Raw genomic sequence first — 24,257 nt, 5'->3', positions numbered from 1 at the left:
GTTCTGTGAGGCTTCGCCATTAGCCCGATAGGCGACTCGCGTGACGCAAGAGAGGATGGAGAACAGGGGATAGATTGTGGAGGCAATGAATAAGAAATCTGTGAGTCACTGTTTTCTGCCACATGACCGTGAAATCCTGCTTGATATGACAAATCACATCTTTAAAAGTGAGATAAAGCAAGGTAACATAACATTTTTTTTTTTTTTTTTTTTTATCGTGTGGGTAATAATTGTTGTGAGTCAGCTTATGATTCAGTATCGGAGAGGCATGTCTGATTGCAGTCTGTTGTTTCGCTTAGTCGAGACACGATTCCAATCGAGGAGCCGACCTGCCGCGTTTCCCGCTGTTAGATTTAGTAAAAGTAGGCCAGCTCTCCTCTGACCTCCATCAGTACTCGTGCTAAGCTCCTTCAGAATCAACAGTCGGCATCGCTGTTGGCTCCTTCCCTCGTTTCGCATCTCCGCTCCGCTCCCGCTTCCTTTTCTGTGTTTAACTCCGTAAAAAAGGACAAATGCATGTTCGATCGCTTTCCTTAATGTACTGATGTGCTGTTACTTCGGCGAAAAAAATAGGATCTTTATGTATGTCCCTGCAGGAGAGCAGTGGTTGCCTGTTGTGGGATATTTGCTTGACATTGGTTGATAACCACGCGGTCATGCCCAGAAGCTAAAGAATAAAGAAAAAAAAAAAAGAGGGAAAAAAAATGAACTGACACCAACTGGCCAGAGACAGTCAGTGGAGCAGTCCTGGCAGTGACAGGGATGTGTGTGTTTGTGTGCGTGTGTGTGTTGTCAGTGCATGTGGACTCAACTGGAAGAGACAGCGGGAAGCCAAAGGGTGAATCTCTTCTTTCGTGCTCCGTCTGCCCCTTGTCACGTTGCTCTCTGTTCTTTCTTGTATCACCTTTTTTTTTTTTTCCTTTCATCTTCGCTCCGGTGTTTCCTCCGAACCATCCCTCCTTTTTCCTCTTTCTCCTCCTCATTGTTCTCATTATTTTCCGCGTCATTTTCATGTTCCACATCATCCTTCATCGTCTTCCTTCTTGCCTTCGTCATGAGCCTCGTCTCTAATGAAGGTGGATTGCGAGTTCCTTCTTTTTATAAGGAAAAAAAAAAAGCAGTGACGATCAAAGCTTAGAGGACATATCGCCGAAGCCAGAAATAGCATTTTACTTCTGTGGCCGGTTTCAGAAAAAAGAGGAAAAAAAAACATGCATTAAATATGTAAACAGAGTAAATATTTAAAGCGCTGAGAAAGGCTGACAAGGCAAGAGCGTCTTGAGGGAGTGAGAGCAACACACAGGTACAGACAAGGTCGAACGCAGACCGAGACACGGTTCTGCTTCATCACAGCCCCTCACTGCAACAGACTCTTCAGCAGGACAGTGAATCAGTCTGGTTTACATGGAAATGAACACAGACACAAAGCAGGCGCCACGTCTCCAAACCAAACCAAGACTTTTTGCTCAATGCAGCATGTCAGGGAAGTCGAAATGAAAAGATTAAAACAAAAAAAAAACCCTGTTTTCAGCTGCTGAATGGGTTGATTAAAATAAAGCCTGAACAGCTTCAGGCAATGGCCTTTATCTGGAACTTAGCTGAATCATTTCTCTACTGAATGTCTCCTCTGTTTATTTATTTTTTTATTTTCTGCTTCTGATAGAAAACTTTGAATATACCGTGGGTGACGACCTGTTCCAAATTTGTTATCGCTCTGATTTTCACTGATTTAGTCTATTTAGTCAAACTCATCTTTTTGATTTTATTGTCTGGCTATGAACTCGTGACAACTACCTGCTGTTGCTTTCATGCCACAGACAGTGGACAAAGGATAAGAATAGATACCTGTTAGGATGAAAAATTTGATAAACATTGTCATTCATTTTTGTGATGAATTAAAAATTTACCTCAGAATTTCTAAACTCCTCATGTCACATTTAGCTTGTATGTGTATGTCTGTAACACACTGGCTCCAGTTGCAAATACTATCAATAGACAAAGGCTGGTGTACACAACTATAGCAATAAGTTAAAAAAGAGAGAGAGATAACTTCAAAAGTAACCTAAATTTGAGTGGAAAATCGTAATAGGTAATGCCTGTCTAAATATGGAGTGCTTGGTTTAGACGTGTGCTGTCCGTAGTAACAGTAGTAGCACGTAGCCTGTTCTTCCACTCCGCCACTCAGTCGCAGTAGTAAAACCTTCCTCGCTCCCTGGAACTGAACTCACGACAGCTCACAACCTCCACAGCTGCAAATATAGCAGGAGAGTCGATTCATCTCCACCTCGGTGAGCGAGCACATGGATGTGCCGCGCTGGTGTGTGCTGACTCTGAGCTCTGCCGGAGACTCAAGCCTCCCTCTGGGTCCCGGCTCCGGCTCGCGGCCTCGGCGGGGGAGTAAAAGGATTACTGCTGTCTATGTCTTTTAAACAGCCTTCCCTAAGCCTTTTAGCTCCCCATTCATTCCTGCATCCTCTCCAGTCATAAAGGAATCAATCTGTCTCCTCGAAAGGGAGCGGAAAAGGAGTCAAAACAGCGCGTTGCGATGTTGTGAATCTGATTTTGTGGGCATGTGTCTTGCTATCGTCAGCTCTCGTGTGTGAAACGGTGACCTGGTGGCGCTGGCGCCGCCGGCTTCAGCCACACGGCGAGACTGAGAGACCCAGGCAGTAAAGATCAGTATGCACCCCACACAGATTCCCCCTAATAACTTTGTGCTCTCACTGAGAGTGCCAGTTATCCTTTCAGAGGCCCGTGGCAGCGTCACATTATCGCCTCTTTAATCACAGAGCAGCCAGGTGCTCGGCAACAATCAGCATCTTATTAACCCGTCATCACAACTGTTTGCAAATGTGTTTTCGGGGCTGGGAGAGGACGTCAGCCCGCATTCAGCTTGTGTCAGCAGAAGTATTAGTCTGTCTATCACCCCGATCGTGTTCCTGCCAGCAGCCATTTGTTCTGCCCGCGTGTGCAGTCCGCTCGGATGTTAACACACCAAATCACCGCTGCAGTTTTATCTCCAATTGTGCTCCGGTTTTTCTGATCCTCTCTCTTTTTTTTCCCCTTCTCCTCCCAGTAAACCCTTTCCAATTGGAGACAGGGTGACGTTCAGCGGGAAGGACTGCGTGTGCCAGCAGTGCTCCCACACACTTGTCAAGTCGAATGAACCGATCAAGATCCACGGGCCGAGCCGTAAGTCCAGCGTCCGCCTCGCGCTGTCTGCTCCGCTTAGGGCCAGCCAGTTCTGCGGTGTGCTGAGTCTAATGCAACGTGTCCATGAAGCCCAATTAGCTCATTTAGCTAATCAAGAGTCTGTCAGATCCGTGGTTCAACCTGTTGTGGTGATATGCCAGCTGAGAGTTATGCAACAGGAACAGACACATCATTCATTCATTGCTGTCATATCCAGCAGCGTGCAGGGGAACAAAGAGGGTTTACATTCACTGCAATGTCTTTTTTTTCTGCCAAAGCAAATAAAATGCAGTGATAAATAGATATACGAGCATAAGAGGAGGACATAGTCCCACTTTTTGAAATAATAAATTCACCAAAGTGAGCGAGTGAGCGACTGTGAATCGTTTGTGGAGCGTGGCATGCAGACTGCAGGCGGATGCTCACTGGCTGTGCGGCAGTAACAGATGGCAGAGCGGCTCTGAATAAGTGTCCGGTCCAGATTGCTCCATTCAGGACAGTAAAATCCAGGCGGCTCCCCAGGTACACGTCCTTCATCACTGTGTCTTATCAGGACACTGTGTTTGAGATCAGACGGGACACAGAGTGCTGACACTCAACGTAAAGCGCTGCATCATGTGAGCCGATATTTATAGATGTAAACGTATGTTTAGTCTGTGAAAGCGGGGCTCTGATTGAAATAAATGTAGACAGCACAGGGTTGAGAGTGTTTGTATAGTGCTTACTCATGGATTTGAACAATAAATTTTATCAGCAATAATTTTATGACACAACTCTCTCAATCAGAAACTGATGCTGACTGTACATTTTGCACTTTTTAAGGATTTTTCATGAATGTCTGCTTAAATGAAACTGCTATTTTCAGCCTGAGTAAATAACCTCGCTTTAGCTAATTGCTAATTTACTCTAATAAATCAGCGATGTGCAGACTGCCGTCCAATCACTAAAGTGGGATGTGTTCAGCTCAGACCTGGAAGAGCTCTCATTTAGCTCCACAGAGTTCAGATGTGGTTTTTTTATATGTGAAGCCAACCTCCCAAACCTGGACGAGTTCTTTGCATGAAAACGTTACATCAAACGTTTTACACTTCAGTTAGAACTTTCAATTTTCTTCCAAAAAATTTCTTTTTTGATCATTTTATTGAGGATTACTTTTGTTCCATTACTTCTGACCCCTTGCAGATTGGCTTCAGTGTGAAAAGAACTGCATTGTCTTTATCTCACCTTCACCGACTCATAAGAAATTGAGTCTAGATATATTGTAATGTTAAAATAAATCATAAATCTAAACTGAGTGTGCTCAGGCGCAAGGAGCGAAAATGTGAGAAAATGTATTGAAAAGGATTATCTGAATTGTGTGGATGTACGTATTTCTCATATTTTTCTGTGGCATTCGCTCAGAAACATTGTGGCTTTTTCAGCGTCTGATTCACAACATCATCACTTGACTTCATCACGTGATCAAACACTTGCTGTGACGACAAAATACAAAAAGTTCAACAACTCTGAGAGCCTTTTTCCAGGGAGAGCCATTCCTCAGAGTTCATCCTGAACTTACTGTATATACCCTTTGGTCTGCAGTCCAGTGCTTCTGCCAAAGTGATGCAACATGACCGAAATGTTTGTGAAAACTTCTGTTGAAGTTGAGCATAAACCCTCAGTGAAGCCGGGACTTCTCTACAAGACGGTGCATTCATGTGATTTCCGGATGGTTTTGTTTTATCACTGTGTCATTACAGAATAACTGCGTTGAAATTAATTGAAAAAAGTCACATTTGGTTAATTTAGCTCTATCATAAAACTCAAAAATGACTTTAATTTATAAATTTATTTATACATATTGATCATCTGTCATTCAACAAGGGTTGTGTTGCAAACCTCACCCTAATATAGGTCCAGTTTGCATGTCTCAGTTTAGTTTTGTGGTTATACCAGTGCATACTTACATTTTTGCCAGTAACTCTGACTCATGTTCCAGACAACCCACCTCATGCAGCGGCTGGAACTGAATCTGAATAATGACTCAGTGAAAAAGATGATCAACAGTCTCAGCCCCTCCACACTCAGCACTATTGCCACCAAATGACAGTTGAGATTTATCTGGACTGCAGCGGCCCGGCCGGCTCAATACGCTGCAGTTTTTCACGGTGGAACACGTTTAGTCTTCGCTGACAAGTCGTGGTGGAGTGGTCCCTGGTGACCTTCGCTCTCCGCTCAGGGGTGGCGGGCCGGGTCAGAAAAGGTTAAGCTAAGCCAAATGTCCTCCAAATAGAAACAAATACAACGCTGACCTTTTTTCTGCTTTTGGACACACGGCAGCCACGCATCATTTACCGTGTGGCTGTAACTGTAATGTAAAATATGCTTGTATTCAGTTTGAGTGTGTGTGGGTGAAGAAGCAGATACTCAACATAGCAGGGAAGATTGCATGCGGCCGTTTTAGCCTTGGGGCGTATTTAGTGAGTTTTACTTCCTGCCTGAATTCAATCAACCATGCAGATTTACAGAACGTCACATTAGTTCAGCATTAGTACTAAAGAACAGCACTCAGTAGTGTTTGAAGATGCAAAAAAAAAAAAAAAAAAAAAATACCTCACCTGAAGCTCCATTCACTTATACTTTTTTCCCTTTTTTCTGCCTCCTCGCATTTGCTCGTCCTGCTTTCTGTCTTCACGCCGTCTCCTCCTCCAGACTGCGCCGGGTGTGGAGCCGAGATCAAACAGGGTCAGTCTCTCCTGGCGCTGGAGAAACAGTGGCACGTCAGCTGCTTCAGGTGTCGGACCTGCAACATGGTCCTCACTGGAGAGTACATCAGCAAGTGAGTGTGCAGCGAGGCACCCGTGGGCCAGTTTGGGCCAAATGTATTATTGGTCATTTTAAATGCAGCAAAGTCAGTAGTGTACAAAATAATACACCCATAGTGAGGAGATGGCTGGACTGTGTGCATCGTCAGTGAATAATATGAGGACCATGCTCTCAAGTACATACTTATTTCTGAACAGCTTTGTGCACAAAATACTTTTTTCTTTTAAATGCAGTCCTGTTTGTGTATCTATGTAAAGCACATAAACAGACAAGAAAGTAAAACACACAAAATGATGCTTGCAATGATGTGAGGCTACTTTATCTCCCTTTATTTTTCCACTGGAAGACATTTGTTTACTATGTTTCAGAGATGGAGTGCCGTACTGCGAGGCAGATTACCACGCCCAGTACGGGGTGAAATGTGAGACCTGCAGCAGATACATCAGCGGACGAGTTCTGGAGGTGAGAATGGAACCACGTTCAACGCTGGACGCTGCCAGCTCTGTAGAAATCTAATGTTTGACTTGTCTGGGGTGACCGAGCGTGTTATCTGAACCGAGCAGCATTTTACCCTCCGTCCTGCTTAAACCCCTCAGTGCTTTAGGGAGGACGCGACTTAAGATCATGGGGTGATAACAAATTGAGTTCAATAAAGCAAAAGTTATTCATCTGTAGTTTGGAGATCTGATCTGCATATGGATCATGTCCACTTTTTCACTGGTTCTTTTTGAACTTGAGCGAAGCACTGGCCTGCCTGTGCCAGCAGCAGCTTGAATTTTAACATTAAGGAAAAAGTCAGTCACCCTCAAACCTCACAAGCTCACAGAGAGAACATGCAAACTCCACACAGAAAGACCACTCACACACCCACGACTCAAGTGTGCAGCCTCTTTATAGAAGTGGCCCCAAAGCCCAGAATGGAATCGGGGATGCTGTCAGTGTGAGGCGAGAGTGTTCAGCACCACACTGCTGAGCAGCCAGTAATAAAGTGCAGATGCTAATTAAATGTTTTGGAATACTCTCTAGAGGGTGTTTCTCATCTGTTGGGACTCATGGACCGACATAGGAAGAGATAGTCTCTCTCTCTCTCTTTCACACACACTCACACACTCACTCACACACACACACACACACAAACACACACACGCGCGGGCCTTGTTGTCACTGTGCTCCTTTGCCTGTCAGGATGGCTGGTGTAAAGTGCTTTGTTCCTGACTGTCAGCCTCTCTGAGCTATTTATAGGCATGAGGACATGTCGGCGTTCGTCTCCTTCTCTTCTGTCCGTGTCTGTCGCGCTCACTCTCTTAACACGTGTGTTCACGCGAGCATGCATTTCCTCTGTTTTGACAACATAATGATGCTTGTGTTTGACAAACTGCACGTAAGTGATGATAATAATAATGAACCGAGAGCACTGTGGAAATGGAACAGTCCATTATGATCAAATATCAGTCATTTTTACAAAGCACAATTTAAAAAATGTGTTTTCACGTATGATTTGAAAGAGGGTAGCGAACATAGCCCCACAATCAGTCTTACAGGATCAAATATTTTGGAATATGTATGTCCAGTCGATTGATTGACTGAGTCCTGTTCAAAACTGAGGCTGGTGAGATGTTTTGAACTTTCCAACACTGAGCGAGTAATCTGCCAGTGGCCTTATTAGTTTTATCATTATTATTATTATTACAATGCAAAAAAGGGTACCCCAAATACAACATATAAACTCTAAATTAAAGAAAATGACTCTTAAAACTATTGAAATCATCTGTTAACAATTTCAATCAAGAAATAAGTCTCTCTATCATAAATTTATCTTAAATCAAGCGGGATGAGACATTGTGACTGAAAACAAGACTACTGACCTTGGTAAGATTTACATTTGTTGCAGTTTTTGCAGTGTATTATTTTGTGTTGACTGGAGTTTGGTTCACACCAGCAGAATTATGTGTTTAAATATCTGATCAGGATTGATGAATGACTGTTTGCAGATTGCTGGCTGACATGTTTGGAAAATGATAAGAAAAAAAAACAAAGTTGTGTTGATTTTAGAATTAATTGCCAATGCAGCAATGAGGTCAGTCCAGGATGAAAACCTGACCTCGGCTCGATCTGGATTGAATGAGAAAAAGCTGTTCGAATGCCCGATCTGAATGTTCTTGATATGTGTACGGAGAGTCGAGTCAAAAAAAGAAACAGAGCTGGGTGCTGACTGCATAAAGGAGATTGATATTGTGATCTGTGCGATGTGTCCAAGTGGTGACATTTAAATAGAAAAAAGCAAAAGGCTTGGGTCTGGACAGAACCACTGCTGTCACTCTCCTGATTTAAAGCTCCGGAAGATTTAGTCCTGAGTCAGAGGGATACGGCTCTTTAAGGTCAAGAACACTTTGCAGCTTCGTCTTGGCCCTCGCACAGAGGCCAATAAGTCATTTAAAACACAAATGTTTCAAAAGTAGTTTAATTCCAGCACCTACGCTAATGTTTCTGTTCCAGAGTTTGTGTTAATAATTAGGTTTCCTCCTCAGAGCTGCTCTTCCATCCAACTTTCCAGAGCCAGAGGTTGTTAGTTTAATGAGTAGCTTTAGAGGAAATGGAGGAAGGGAGAAATAAAGCGGGGAAGTGGAAGACAGAGGATCATAAAACCTTCCTTTCTCAAGTTTCCCTCCACGTCTCCGTTCAGCAATAAATTTAGCAGCCTGTTAATGCCGCCTGAGAGAGAAGGGGCCTGAATGGAAATGGTAACAACGGTTGCTGAACTGACACCAGACGAGCACAGACGGTAAGCGCTCTGCTGCTCGGAGGGCAGGAGCCGGAAACGCTGCATCCTGTCCTGGCTTTCGTTTCACAGTAACCTGAGCAGCTGGGGAGTATTGGTATTGGTTAAAGATGCAGCTCGGCTACAAGTAGGAGTCATGCAGCGCATCGGCAGCTCTCCCAGAGAGCTCAGTCGTCGGAGCTACTGATTTCCTCCAGATCACATAAAAAAAAATAATAAAAAAAAAGCATGTGTCTTTAAAGAGCAGCATAAAATTAGAGAATACCCCAATGCATACAGTGGAACATGCACAGTGGGTGTGTTCGGCTGACACAGTTCAGGTCTCCTCGTCAGAGGTGCTCCTATAAATAGAAATTCTCTAATGGCGTGTCAGGGAAGGCAGAGGTGACGGGACAGCGGCCGCACCTTTCAGCCATCAGCTCCGCAGAAACTCATGTAAAAAAAAACCCATCAGGACGACGAACTGCATCATTTTCTGTGTTCATTTCATCTGTGCCGTGTGTTTGGATGTGTTCCCTCGGGATGCTCAGACTGTGTGTCCTTCATGACCATGATGTGAGCATGACCATGCTCACACACACACACACACACACACACACACACACACACACACACACACACACACACACACACACACACACACACACACCATGGTACTGACCTACAGCCATAGGATATCCCATAATGTCTCAATACCTTATGAGGCCATTGGTTGTAAAGTGATACACTGTCTGAAGACCTGTCCGCAGTCGGTGTTCTGTTTGTTGATTAGCCCTTAATTTGTGAGTTATGACACCCTTTCATGTTCATTGTGGTTTTTCAGGCGGGGGGGAAGCACTACCACCCGACCTGTGCTCGGTGCGCTCGCTGCAACATGATGTTCAAAGAGGGGGAGGAGATGTACCTGACAGGTGAAGCTCTGCCGTGTTGAGGCTGTGGATGAATGCACGGCACGCAGGAGCAGCCGCAACTATGCTGTCTTTCCTCTTTCTTTGTGCTCATCAGGTTGTGAGGTGTGGCACCCATTATGCAAGCAGGCGGCGAGGGCGGAGCGGCGACTCAGGGTGAGCTGGAGTTCGGCACGGAAATATTTTAATTGAATTTTTTTAAATGCCGTTTTCTCACTGTGCGTCTTGCGTCTGTTTGCTTTCCTGTGTCTGACTGTCCATCACAGCACAGACGCCTGTCAGAGGCCTCCATCTCTCCACCTGGCTCCTCCATCGGCTCTCCCAGTAGAGTTATTTGTGTGAGTAACAAATGGAAGTTTCGGCTTTTTGGACACTTTTGGATGCTCCTGCACCCGAGCTTCCCCCTAAGAGCACATTTGCAAGACCAGAAACACAAGTATTACTGACATAGCTGAAATAGCAGCAGCTGCTCACTCCCTTGGCCTGTTCACCGCTGTGTGTGTGAAGCTTTGCTGTCCCCGCTGCTGCAGCACGGATATGCATTTGGTTTTCATCCGTTGATCACTGCTATGAAGATATATTGTGAAAAATGCAATACATCCCAAGAATGTGGTTGGCTTGTTTTGTTCTAATAAGTGTATAAATGAAACATCTGCTCCTCTTTCAACCAGGGAATGCTGACAAATGAAACAAATTACACATGATATTGACAATTAGGATTCAATTCCCAGCCTGAGAATCTCAGTATCTGTGAGTTATGGTGGAGAAAATGTTCCAGCGTGTGTTTGCTTGACAGCCTCACAGTTTGAATCTAAGAATTCGAGTTTGAATACTCACCTCAACGAGAGATTCAGTTTAATTTAAGGATGTCACAAATCGGACCTTTTTGTGGCATGAGAGCTCAAATAAGTAAAGGAAATATTCTCCACAATGACTCAAAACAGGAAATTAGTGGAATTTAAATTTATTTTCTTTTTTCATTGAGCAAGAAATCCTTCATATGCTACATCTTGCAACTGGCAAACCTACATTAGTGTTTAAGAATACCTGTTTTTCAGAGTAAGTGCTGCTTGATGGAGGAATTGATGTTTACTTGTAAGTAAGAAAGAAGAAAGTCAACATCTCTCTTTCTCTCTTGCTCGCTCTCTTTACAGTTAAATACTCTTGTATGAAATGTGTCCAGACTTTGCACTAGAGTCCAACTGCAACCCATGATGCATTTTTTTCATTGGGCTCAGCATTTCAAACTTAGTGTATCTACATTTGATTGGTATTGCTAGCTTTGATACACTGAGTCAAGTGATACACTCTACCTCTAGTGAGTGTCCTGCCCCCATTTTCTCTGTATTTATCCATTAAAATTTTTGGGACACATTTACTTTCAATATTTCCTTCACAAAGTCTTAGTCTTGACGCTCTTAGAAAAGCTTAAACTGAACTATATGTTCTTCTGTATGGAAAATTAATGTCCAAATAATCAGTAATGCAACTCGATGAAATGCCACGCCACTATGAATCACAACCTCATAAATGAACCTCCCAAGAATTGAAAACTTTTCCAATGTTCTTAAGCTAAAGTCAACATTATTACCTTTGTTCAGATGTAGTTTTAATGGTAGAATCTCTAGCTATAGGATTACACCAGATTATACAAGTGTTCCTAATGGCGTGACCTGTGGTTGCATAAGGAGAGAGAGAGAGAGAAACAGAGAGAGAGAGGGAGGGTCCCACATTCGTAAAGACTGTATACTGCGGAGTTGGACCAGTTCCATGTCATAGGAAGCCTTGCTGCTCCACAGTGTGCTGAGTGTTGCTGTATGACAGCTGCATTAGCATGTCAGGGGTTGTCTGCATGCACACAGGAGCCACCAGTCACTGCTCAGCCCTGCCCTGCCCCGCTCCCCTCTCATAATCAATGACCTTTCTATTTAAGGTGATGGATGAGGGAGAAATGCAGTGTAAGCACGCTTATCGTCCATGCCGTCTCCACTCCTGCTCTCCCTTCTCCTTCCCTCCCTCGCTGTCTTTCCTTACCCTGCTCGCCAACCCACATGCGCTGAACTCCTGAAGGTCAGCAACTTAGCGTGCATGTGTGCATCTGCACCTGTGTTCGCCTCATCAGCTCGCCAGTCATCTCACTGCTGCATGATCTGCTCTCAGTCGCTGGTCAACTTTCCATCCAACTTCTGTCACCTGTGCGTGGTGTGTGTGTGTATGTGTGTGTGTGTGTGTGTGTGTGTGTGGTTGACGTCTTGCTGCTGTTGTATCTGTCTTTGGTGCGTGTATGTGTGTCCTCTCTCCAGGCCAGAGTGGAGAATGAGATCCTAGATTATAAGGACCTAGCTGCCCTGCCAAAGGTCAAGGCCATATATGAGGTCCAACAGCCAGACCTCATATGCTCCTCATACCAGCCGTACCTCAGATACACGTCTGATGACAGGCTAGACACTTACAGCTATGGGGAGGTACTGCTGCCACACACTCCAGGCCAAACGGAGCACTCTTCTCATCACAAGTCTTGTTTTATCAACAGGAACACGAGGCAGCTATGTTCATTTAACGTCTGTCGTGACGTTTTTGTCATGTGTTTAATGGGGATGCACAATATTAGTTGCAGAATGTAAAACCTGAATAATGTTGTTTGGCATTCTGGTAACATCATCATAAACACTTACTGTATGCTGATGATGTTTATGTCTCTGGGCATTGAGTCTCTATGCTGTTTATTGCATATTTTTTGTGAATTAATTGAAATATTTTGTACTTTTTGTCCATTTCTAAATAAAATTGTAATCTGGACTTTGCAAAGCATAATTGCACAGTGCAGTCGAGCATAATTTATCATGGTTCAATCAGGTTTCTGCAATGCATATATTGTGCTTTTCGACACCACAATAAGAAATTGGGAAGATATTGTGCATCTCTATTGTACTTTGAAGCTTTTTTTATTGTTTCAAAAATGACCAAAAAAGAACAATTTGAATAACAAATATGGATTTCTAAAATTTTACTCAAGTACATATTGCTGAGTATTTTTGCGATTATTTTACGCCTGTCATTGGAAGGATGCTGCCTAATCAACTGTTCATGTCTGTCGAGATCTTTTAAACTGTGAAATTGATTATCCTGAACTGTTTACTGCCAGTCCACATGGATGTCTGGTAAATGTCTCATTCCAGATATGCCTTACTTACAGGAGTTCTCAAGCATTTTAAAAATGTGACTGTCATGCCAAGATTCAGATGTGAAGAATTGTACCACTTGCATATCGGTGGTTTCAGCACGAAGACGGAGCCAACAGAAGATTAGATTAGTTTTGCCTAAAGGCTGAAAACAGAGAAATAGCCAGCCGGCTTCTGTTCAAAGCTCAATATAAACACATCAGGAAGAAGAACCAAGAGATAACAAGACTTATATGTTTTCACATAGTAAACTGATAAGACACCAGCATATGAAGCAGTCATTTGGGGAACTTCGATGGACTTGACAGTGATAATGATGAACTTTTCTAAGACATTTAAGAGAACCCGTCTTGTCTTTTCTTGTCTTTCCATATGGGCCTCGAAATTCCACTTACTGAGACTTTAGGGCTTAATGATCAATATATAGTTTGACACCTGCACAATATATAGCTGCAGGTATGTCTTAATTAGACAGACTCCTGAACAAGCCTTGTAATACCACTTTGGACCACAAGATGGTGCATGACACATTTCGATATACACACTATAAGACCTGATATATAAGCCATTGTTACTCCTGTAGTCTAAATGTTGACTTTTCTGTCTCCACTGATCCTACAGTCGCTTGGGACACTCTCTCCATATTCTCAGGTAAGGATTTTTACCTGACAGGTCAAGTCGCTCTTCTACATATTCGTCTGTCTTGCTGCTTCCTCTTCTTCTTTCACGCAGATCTTTTTATTTTTGTCTTTGTCTTTGCAGGACTATGACAGCCTGGATACGAAGCAGAGACGGTGCTCCAGCCCAGGTTACATTGACTCGCCGACGTTCAGTCGCCAAGGCATGTCACCCATCATGCCTCGCTCTCCGCAGCACTACGTCTACCCCGGTGAGTGACGTGATTCATCTCACCTGGCTGCTCACGAATCCACTGTTTAACAAAGACTGAAAGCAAAAGCGTGGTGAAGTAATACATTCCTCCAACAAAAATACTTTTGGAAATAATGTCCAGAATTGATGACATTTGGGAAATTAATACGAATTACAGACCAAGCCGACTGTTACCATTGCCATTAGTTGCTGTAGCTTCCTGTGAAAGAGTAGATACCACTATCGTGCCTCAATTACGGAATTGTTTCCATATTTCCTGCATCGTGGAACTCAAAGGGTTCTATTGTTCTCTTCATTGAAGAGAAGCTGTTCACTTATTTATTCTTATATCTTTACATTAATCCTGAGTTAACTTGGTTTTTCAGCACAGAAACATGAAAGACTCATGACTGCAGGCAGCATCAGCATCAGCCTGCACCACAGTGCCTGATGGACTTTTGGTAACTTGCTTGATAAAGAGTTTTACGGTCATTGTGGCACCTTTATCCAGATTTTTGTGGTAGCATATCTAAAAACAGCTTATCAATCTTTTTTATGAATGGAACAAACAATCCACAGCATACAACCAGTAACAAATTAAACAAGAAACTGGATCGCAGGAATTGTTTGCTGCAGTACACAATGTTTGCTGGAGTACAATGTCAGCCAAAACATTTGTTTGGCCGTCCCACTTACTGCAGCTCCTCCTTCGGCTGTCATTTCACATAACTCTTACACATGTGCAGTGACATTGTAATTACTGTCTTAAAAGCCTGCTGCGGTGTTGACAGGTCTGTCCTGTTTGTCATTGCACATGTGGAAAAGTTACTCGATGCCACGTTGAGGTTTCTTTTACAATGAGCTGCTTCATCTGCATGTGTTGAGGTCTGGGTCACGCTTATGTTTTCCTTTGCTGTGATTGGCTGTGGCTGGCTGCAGGCTCTGAAAGTGGCAGGAGCTCTCCATATTACGGCCAAGAAGGGCGGTCAAGCACACCCACCACAAACCAGCCCCCTAAACATTTTCATGTACCAGGTAGGACTCCTCATCTCCTCATCGCACTCTTCACATATGCAGCTTTTCTTTCCTTCTGAGAGAAGATTTCACCCACCATTATCCACTTAAAGCTTTCATAAAGGTCAATTAAGCTCGTGGGAATCAAAGTGTGTGTGAAAATGTGACAAAGTTGTATTTTATATACAACACCCAAGTGCTCTGGCATTTTCGGTCCACCCCACACTGCATTTTCACCTATTTTACTTTCCCTTATGAGCATCCCTCCTCCTATTCTTCCCCGCATCCCGTCACCCCCTCCATTCGTGTCCTCTCTTCCTTCACTTCTCCATGTTTCACTTCTTCATCTCCTCTTTCTCTCCTCAGCCACAGGGGACCCCAACATCTACAGGAAGCCTCCCATCTATAGGAGAACGGGTACAGTGCAGTTAGCCTCGCCTTAGCCTGCCTGTCCTCCTGTCACAGTGTAGTCACGCCGTGTTTGGTACTTGATTTAGATGTTTCGACCGACCTATTGACGTTCCGCAACCTCTCATAATTTAGCATTGATTGTTATTGATGTTCTAGCTGGTTTTGAAGCCTTCACAAGCCAAAAAAAAAAAAAAATTAAAGAACCTCTTAAAAATATAGACGGGAAAAGATTTTGCCGCGTGGGAAGGGGGTGCATCCCGTTCACTGCATTAGCGCGAGTAGCTGACTGGATTAAAGCTGCGTTTCAGTGTGCATGCCACGAGCATTAGCATATGCCTGCTTCGACATGCAGCTCCCGACAGGTTCCTGTTGGCAAATAGGACTGAAACAGGCCATGAATAAAGTGAAGGTTGCTCAGGCATGACAAGTGTTGAGTGCATGGGACTCTGAGGACTCACAATTCACCAAAATAGAACAGGACGGTGGAACAAAGCACAGTGGAACCCTGTATCATAACAGGAATTTATATTGTAGCTGTGCACCTTTATTTCATTTCTCAGCCTCATTGAGTGGCCACTACATAATTTAACCCTTTCTTGCCCCGATCCTGTAGCCACTGACAGGATTTAACATGGCTTTATGTTTGCCCGTGATTCATCAGCACACGACACATTTCTAGCATGAGCTTCTCAGTAGCTGTTACATTGAAGAACTGCCAGTTATTGAAAGTTCAATTTATTTTGGAAAAGGCCTAGAACGACGCAGTCGTTGCACATTTATTGACCATTCTGCAGCCATAAAACCTGACATTTTGAGAAACGGGACCCAAACGCACCACTAATAAAAACTCGAAGTAGAATTACACATTTTGTCTAGAAAAAAGGAAAGCAGGGTTCAGCACACTGGGAGTCAGCCCAACGGAGCGAGAACAGATAATCCATGATGGAATCAGTAACAAGTGAAGGTTAAAATGAGATCAAGACAAAGTGGAACAAGGTAATTACTAAGTAAAAGGCTGGAGTAAATAGCGTGAGAGACAAACAGGCCACTCTCAAGACTGGAGAAGACACATATAACACACACTGAGAAAGAGGACTAGCACAAACTGATCAAACCCAAGGGTGAGGCTGAGCACAATGAAGGATATAAGAAGGGAGTCAGACTAACCAGTAAAATGAGGACAATTACTTGGGAGTGCCATATGAAACATGAACGCAAAAATAAACACGACTCCTGACAAAATCAAAATAATCCAGCACAGCCCAGATACAAATGGTTAATGGTTTAGTTCATGTGAATCACTATAACTTTGAATAATAACCAGAATCAGACAAAACACTCATCTAAAAGACAGTTTTTTTGATATACTGTCGTCTGAAAACCAAAATGGGAGGTTTTCTCAACTCGCCCCAGCCCATTTAGTCCGGCACTTTGAGTTTTCACCACCAGATGGTGCATTGGGTTACTTAAAGAGTCAACAGTGACCAAGCTGGTGGTTTTTACATATTTTGGGGTGAGCTGTGCGGTAAACATCCCACTGGCCCACATCTACACTACAGTAACTAACAACCCAAGCAAAAGATCCAGTGAACTAAACCTTGAAGAGCTAGGAGAAGAAAAGACTGATGCTAAAGTGTCTCAGCACCACCGCCTGATGTGCAACAAAGGCAGGGCTTAGAAATGACGTAGTGCTCCTTTAAGGAAATGTTACCACAACTGGAGTTGAGAAGAGATGGATGTGCGAGGAAGAAAGTGTTACTTTCATCTGTGTATATTTATGTTGTTAAATAACATGGTGACACGGTTAACACGTTATACTATTTTTGCGTCTTTTTTCTTTTCCTTGCCACGAGTCATTCGACTGAAAAGCACTTCAGGCGCCTGGATAGTGCGCTTGAGCTTAAACGCGTCACAGTGCTCTTCCGAAGGCTTTCCAGCTGAGAGTCACAAGACACAAGAGGACAGCTTTATCTTTGTTTGTGCCCTGCATGCCCCTCTGTACTGTATGTGTGGAAACGTCAGTGAACAGTGTGGTGATGTGTTTATGGACACTTTCGCCCTTTCGGTGTTCGTCAGCAGTTAAATTAGTACATCGCTGGCCATGGGTTCTTTCAGAAGACACAGTATTTTTACACATGTGGTTACAAAGCTCAGTTACTACAGAGTGTTAAAGACGTGTTGCTATAATTCAACTCAATCACTGAGCCTTCTTGTACTTTATCTACCATAAAAGCTATTGATTATCTTCCCCTCTCTCATTTTAGCACAGAATCCAAAGCAATTAATGATGGGAAGTCAGCTTTGAGCACCAGTGGCTGGTTATGTACTAATTGGTTATGAAGTTGCTACCTATATGGAGGAAAACCTTGTGTCAAAACCCCCCGTTTCTCACCGAGCCGTATTGGTAGCAAAGCAGTCACATTCTCATATCTCCCTCTGGGACTCTCCAGTAATGTTTCCCTTCTTTCCACCTCTTTTTTACTGCATCCAATCACTTTATTCACTTCCCTCCACCTCCTGCTCCACTTTACGGTGACCTTACCACTGTAAGTATTTCCCTACTCTCACTGTTTCGCTCACATCTGTGTTTGTGTCTGTTTGTCTCCTCGCATTTGTCGTCCCTCGTCAGTGATGCACATTCAAACTCGTTTAAATGTGTTTCCGCTCTGTGAGTTTGTGCGTTCGCTGTTTAGCCGGGTTGAAAGTGAACGTCCCAAAGATGAGCACGTCTTCTATTGACTGTCATGCTTCATGTATAAAGGAATTCAATGGATCGCGGATCGGTGCCGGCATGGCTAATGGCTAACAGAGTGGAGGGCGATCTATGCGACATTACACTGCATGTCACCCCCATCGACTTCCTCTGACCGTGCTTCAGTGCTGAGTGGCATCGATAATGCCGCCTCGCCACTCATGAGATGAGATGAGGTGTGTCTCAGGCTGAGCAGTAACTGGACTCACTTTACTGCAGGTTATTTTCCTGCTGCTGGCTGGAGCATCGATCTCCCCCTCTGAATTTGTAGCATTAATGTACTCTGTGCCTTTATGTCTATCTTGTATTTAACAATGTGGGTCTCTTCATAAAGTCCTGAAGCAGCAATTAGTCTTGACATGAAATCTACACCTATGAGCCATAACACTTTGGTCCCCGTCGGCAACAAACTCTGATATAATGTGTATTTGGACACATTTTTCTGTCAGAATCAGCACGAACTTCTGAGGATTCAGCAGCTCTTTTGTTGGAATGAACCGATCGGGTCAGTGTTTGCCGCCATGTGTGACCCGGTTGTTGTCAGAGTTGATCAAATCCTCAGACAGCACTTACTTTGCTCCCGTAAAGATGAGCTGACTTAGTTTTAAATTCAGTTTAATCTGTTTTCTCATATTTCTTGCACTTGTTTCTTTATTTGATAAAAGTGGTGTTACAGTGCTGCTGAAATATTCCATGCAGTAGATTTAAGTGAATTTCTCAAAGTCTGTTGCCTTGAGATATTCTACTTTTATACATATACATACATTTCCCTATGATTAGATCCTTTTCTCGAGATATTTTCTCATTTCTTTGGCCAAAATTCTATATTTTCCAGTGAAAATAATTGTGATCGTTGTGGTGTTTTTCTGTTAATTATTATTTGAATAACGTGTGTTGCATACATCCAGATTGGAATAATTGAATTAATCTGCTGCAATGTTTTGTTTGTTTTTTTGTTCTTGTTTTTTTTGCACTTTAATGCCTTTCACTGTTGATTTGACAGCTTTAACTTTTTTCTTTTCACAATTTCTACTTTATGACTGTCTTCTCTGTATGTCTTTTTATTCTTTTGCTCTCAGAACCAAAACAACGGCTTGTTGGTTGATACACTTCTGAGAATGAATAAAATAAAAAAGACAAGATGTTGCTTTCTTAAGAAATGTTAGATAAACCTGTTTCAGAAAACATGGTAGTTTAATAATAACTATCTTATTAATAAAGATTATGAAGTACTTTTACAATACAAAAAAATAAAACAAAAAGATTGCCATTTAAAATATTTAACTTTCTAAAAAAAAAAAAAAGGAATATTCATAACAAAAGCAGTAATTCTGCACAGTTACCTTCAGGTTTTAGTCACGACACCCGAGCAAGGACAGCTGACCCACCTGAGGATTGGAGCCTGGGCTCGAAAGGGATCAAGATAGCTGAAATGTCGAACAGTCCGCTTCAAATATGATAAGAAAAATCACTCAGACTGCAGGCTTGTGATAAAGCCAGCGAGGAGCAGAGCTGCTGCATTCAGTACTGATTGGAAGCCAGAGAGATATTTATGAGTCACTCTGTAAAGAAAAAAAAAAAAAAATCAAGGTCATTGCTTTTTAAACTGAGGTGAGCGTGTTGAGGGGTTATCTGTCGGTTGGCACCTTCGCTTTTCTTTATCTTTCTTAACTTTCTGCATTCCTTCACAGACAATCACGTGGAAGCAGCTACCAAAAGCAGGACCAGCGAGGACATCCTCCGCTCCTCCAGACTGTCCACCTACTCTCCCGAACCGTACAGCCAGTCGGAGTCGGACTACTACCCCTACACCAGCTCCCCCAGGGGTAGGAAACACGGCCATCGCACTTCTCATACACCCAGCTGCCCGCTTTATTTTGTTTTGTTTTGTTTTGTTTTTTTCTGAAGCAAACACAGAAGTGCAGTTCATTTTGTAACAGTGTTGTCATATTTATTCACCGGCTCACTCCGGTTGCCCTGCTCCACGCTGCGCTCTATATTTATACGAGGGGATCTCTTTTATCTCTTTACTCTCTCAGCCTATCGCATGCCGAGAAGACGCTTCTCCACTGGAGGAGATGAAGAGGGCTGGAGTCAGAGTCTTCAAAGAGTAAGAGCTTCATTATTCTCCATTTCCCTTTCTTAGACATCAGATTGAACCCCCTTAAAAAACACTAGCAAATGATGCACTTCTTCATGACGTGGCGCCTAAATTGTCCCCTTGTTGCTGTATTTGCTGGGTGTAGAACTGAATCTTCTTCCCTCGCGCTCTCGCCTTCCAGATTGGGAGTGGCATCGGGAGGATGATCCTAAAGGAGGAGATGAAAGCCAGATCGGGTTCCTATGACAACGACCCCTGGGGCAGTGCGAGGAATTCTCGGAGCGGGAGCAAGGAGACGCTGAACACCACGGGCCACGGCACCACGGCGTACAACAACACCATCAACGGCTGTAAGGCTCCGCCCTCCCCCGTCGTCTGCCCGTCGGTGAAGGCCCCCGCGCCGTCTTCCTTTTTATGAGCCGCAATATTTGCTGCTGCCGTTGGGGGCGGGAGGTGAGGGTCGCAGGAGGTCACGGCTGCTTCGGGCTGGCTGCGTTATTGAGATGGAAAGATGATGAGTGAGGAAGAGCAGCTGCTGGAGCTGTGGTCGGCCGGCAGCCACAGCGGCAGCAGATGCGGCCTGCCATAGTTGTCCCCATGTCTGATCACCAGACTCTAAATGTTTCAAACTAGTGTGAAAACAGTGCTCAACCAGGTGTGCAGAAATGCCAGAGTCTTTTTTTTTTTTTTTTTGTTTTTCCCCCTGCTTGTAAGGACCAGGCTCCGCTGATCACGCCCCGCTCTGGGACTGTTAGTTTTGCTCCTGACACGCTGACACCGCCTCGCCTCCTCATCTCCCGTGATCTCCCCCTTCACCTCGCGCGCTTATCGTCGCGCGCGCTTTTCGCTCTCCTTAAAAACTATCTACTTCATTAAGCCTCCATCTCTCCGTCCGTCTCTGTGTGGATGTCTGTGCGACTCTGCCGCTCTCGCAGCTGGTGTCCCATATCCTGTTTTATTTATGAGCAGTAAGATCGCTCATTAAAGCCGTTCCTCAAATGGGAGGGAGCGGGAGTGAACGGGACTCGGCTGGCTGTGGTTGAGAGGCAACAAAGGCTTGGAACCGCACAAGCTGTGTTGCGCGATTAGATGGTGATGCGTGCAGCGAGTCTGTGTGTGCTGGTGTGTGTGTGTGTGTGTGTGTGTGTGTGTGCGTGTGTGCTGGTGTGTATGTGTGTGTGTTTCCCTCCCTTTCTTCTCCGAGTCCTGCCTGGCCTGTTTCTGCCTCATTGCCCCTTTGATGTTTTGTGTTGCCGAGCCTTGATGAGCACACGACTTGCTCCTTTTTAGTGCATTTGTCAAGCCTTTAACCAGACAAGTAGCCACAGCAATGCCCCCCCGAGACTGGAGAAATACTGTAAAAACACGTTGCAGGAGATAACGTGTCATGTTTGTGTTTTTGTTTTCCACAGCCCCCCGATCGCAGTACAGTGCCGACAGCGGTGAGTTAACGCTTATAGAATTTGCTGTGAACATTATAGACTAATATACAAGAGTTGGGGTGGTTTAGTCTTATAACATCAGCATTTAAAACAGGTTGTTCATTTGAATCTTTTTATATGATAAATAATGTATTTGTAGAGGAGTCAATGACCCGACCTCAACTGAGCTCTTCATTATCATGTGCACATCTGGATTTCTTATCAGGCCTTTAGTTTGTCTTGAGCGCCATCTCCTGGCACTGATGCGCCATTGATGTAAGGATTGAGAAGGGCCAGACAGAAGGAAAAGCCACACAAATATTGACCTGGGTAACAAACTTGTTTTTTTTTTCTCCTCAGACTTTGTGTGTAAATCAGCTTCACTGCCTGGATACGGCCGTAATGGCATCCAGCGGGTGAGGCCACCGCCACCATGACGCGCTCATTTATCGTGATGTTTTTACATCATGTGTCAAAAACTCTTCACGAATCTCATTGTCTTTTCTGTACTTGCAGCCTCAGAGTGCAGATTGCTACCAGTACCAGTACGACAGCGGCAGCAAGGTCAACTGGGGAAACCGAGGTGATTTCAGTGTGAAATTAAACCAGCTATCATCCCAAAGCAATTATTTCAGGCTTGTTTTTCCTATTGTACTGACTTAATTCTCTTCCTCTTTCCTGGCAGCGGAATACAAGGTAATGTTTTTACTGTTTCCATATCTAGATAATTCATTCCATGTGAATCAATCCATATGTTGAATCATCCCTGGGTTTTATAACCTAATGTTTGAAATGTAGTAAACTGTCCTTTTATGCAGATTTACCCGTATGAATCGCTCATTGTTACCACCAGAGGGCGCAACAGGCTCCCCAAAGATGTAGACAGAGCCAGACTGGAAGTAAGTTATAAGTGGAGTGGATCCAAATTGTTGTTGATAAATATAACATTAAATATTAAGAACAGATTTGAGTAAAGTCCTTGAGAAGTCATGAGGCTTACTTAGATATTATTGATGCTTGCCTCTGTTTTTATAGCGCCACCTATCCCCAGAGGAGTTTGTCCAAGTGTTCGGCATGACTGTGGAAGATTTCGACCGGCTGGCCCTGTGGAAGAGGAACGAGCTGAAGAAACAGGCCCGACTGTTTTAATCACACGAGTGGATCACTGCCATGAAGGACAACAAGAGGACTTCTACTCAGTTACACTGCCATGCCTGAGAACCTGCTCTAGATCTCCTCACACGACAAACCAAATCCTGGTCACAGCCGAGGGAAGTTCTGGGATGCTCCGGGAAGTCGGCAGAGACACGGCGCTCCGACGGCTGTGTGCTGGAGTGCAGTGAAAGCAATAGAGACTGTCGTGGAGACATGCTGTGCTTTTCTTGAACATGAAGGGTCGAGGAGGACTTGACTGGGAGCGTCTGTGATCAGAGCTGCAGGACGGAAACACATCGAGGAGAATTTTGGCTTTGCCTTATTTGTTATGCTCTCTTAAGTTGTGACTGTGCAGCACCAGCAATCTGAATGGGTAGAATGTAGATACAGTGTATGGTTTTTGACACTTTAGTGGTGTGAGTGATGCAGCGAGAGCGACGAGTGCACACATTCGAACATCACTTCACTTTGGTTTAAAGATTCATTTTGTGTTTACCGGTTCCCCCTTTCACACAGAACAATGTCACCTCGAGTTTATATAGATCGAAATAGCAAAAAAAAAAACAAAACAAAAAAAAGAAATTGCTTTGCAATTGTATGCGTGACCTGCATTGATTTGTGTGGACATTAAAAACCAAAGTGAGAATGCAATTACTCAATTCAGCATATCGCTCCCGTGTCACTCTGGATAGGTCGGTCGAGGTCACCAATAGAGGCAGTTCACTGTGCAGCTGCACGGTAACCGAAAAGAATGTGCAATCCAGTCGATTCAAGAGGTGAAAGAAAATGACAATTCTGTCCTCCAGTTCTGCATATTGCATATTTTCTACATATTGCAATAGAAAGATGACTAAATATTGAGGATGAGGGTTTTAGTCATCCTTGCATTTGCATTCACTATTATTTATATTCTTTTTAGAATGATAATCCAATACTTTTTTAGCTACAGAGATTATATTCACTCACAAAAGATTAAAAATGAAAACGTTCTGCAAGGTATTTAACTCATTGACAAAGATCCAGGGTTGTTGAAGACTTTACTTCCTTTGAATACGGTTATTTTTGATTTTGTCACTAAAATAAACTTCAAATCAAAACCAGCGTCTCCTTTTATTTCATACTTTTTCAGGGACACACAGATTCTAAGCCAGTTGCTGAGCTGCCTGGAATTTGCATGTTATCCCTTATGACTTCTCATTTTTAACCAGTATTTTTAATTTTTAAATAAAAAGGTGAAATACTCTCTTAAAATGCAAAGAAACATTTTACAGAACTGAATGAAATCTAAGAATCAATATGAATGCAAACATAAGGATTTTTAGCAGCAGTGTGTTCCTTTTAATTAAATAGAAAATGAGCAAATCATACATTATGTGTTACTGTTATTTACAAAAGTATGGTGAAAATATCTTCTGCAACGTCTCAAAAGATGGATCAATTAAACACACTGGAGAATGTTGTGGAGAGAAGTTGAGCATGGAGGAGGTTACTAGAAATGCTAAAGGTTGCTTTTGCCAGATTCAACTCAGGAGGTTGGATTAGATTCCTGATACCTTTAACAAGTGTCCATGAAACCTTGCTCTGCACACGGCTTTTACTGAAAACCACAGCAGACCTTGAATGTGGTTATTAAATCTAAATGCATTTCATCTTTAAGGAAGGAAGGT

General features: G+C 43.4%; 1 protein-coding gene across 4 annotated transcripts in view; it reads left to right on the top strand.

Annotated features, from left to right (window-relative positions):
• ablim3 (actin binding LIM protein family, member 3) overlaps positions 1 to 23,682 on the top strand; it is a 44,401-nt gene extending 20,719 nt beyond the window's left edge. For 2 of the 4 annotated variants that reach the window (XM_030104544.1, XM_030104536.1), the window contains exons 4-23: positions 3,077 to 3,192; positions 5,884 to 6,010; positions 6,366 to 6,459; positions 9,600 to 9,687; positions 9,782 to 9,840; positions 9,951 to 10,022; positions 11,988 to 12,149; positions 13,488 to 13,517; positions 13,629 to 13,755; positions 14,676 to 14,771; positions 15,117 to 15,167; positions 19,623 to 19,739; positions 19,953 to 20,023; positions 20,196 to 20,364; positions 21,427 to 21,456; positions 21,796 to 21,851; positions 21,952 to 22,018; positions 22,121 to 22,131; positions 22,254 to 22,334; positions 22,471 to 23,682. In XM_030104544.1, coding sequence (XP_029960404.1) covers positions 3,077 to 3,192; positions 5,884 to 6,010; positions 6,366 to 6,459; positions 9,600 to 9,687; positions 9,782 to 9,840; positions 9,951 to 10,022; positions 11,988 to 12,149; positions 13,488 to 13,517; positions 13,629 to 13,755; positions 14,676 to 14,771; positions 15,117 to 15,167; positions 19,623 to 19,739; positions 19,953 to 20,023; positions 20,196 to 20,364; positions 21,427 to 21,456; positions 21,796 to 21,851; positions 21,952 to 22,018; positions 22,121 to 22,131; positions 22,254 to 22,334; positions 22,471 to 22,584 — 1,738 coding nt within the window. In that variant the 3' untranslated portion in view covers positions 22,585 to 23,682. Of the gene's footprint in view, positions 1 to 3,076; positions 3,193 to 5,883; positions 6,011 to 6,365; positions 6,460 to 9,599; positions 9,688 to 9,781; positions 9,841 to 9,950; positions 10,023 to 11,987; positions 12,150 to 13,487; positions 13,518 to 13,628; positions 13,756 to 14,675; positions 14,772 to 15,116; positions 15,168 to 19,604; positions 19,740 to 19,952; positions 20,024 to 20,195; positions 20,365 to 21,426; positions 21,457 to 21,795; positions 21,852 to 21,951; positions 22,019 to 22,120; positions 22,132 to 22,253; positions 22,335 to 22,470 lie in introns of all 4 variants that reach the window. The other 2 variants (XM_030104560.1, XM_030104552.1) reach the window with 2 other exon arrangements.
• Positions 23,683 to 24,257: the final 575 nt, after the last annotated feature.

The sequence above is a fragment of the Salarias fasciatus genome, chromosome 2 (genome assembly GCF_902148845.1).
Source record: "Salarias fasciatus chromosome 2, fSalaFa1.1, whole genome shotgun sequence".
NCBI classification, from domain to species: Eukaryota; Metazoa; Chordata; class Actinopteri; order Blenniiformes; family Blenniidae; genus Salarias; species Salarias fasciatus.
The sequence above is the reverse complement of the archived record's forward strand: the minus strand, read 5'-3'. Positions and strand labels throughout refer to the sequence as shown.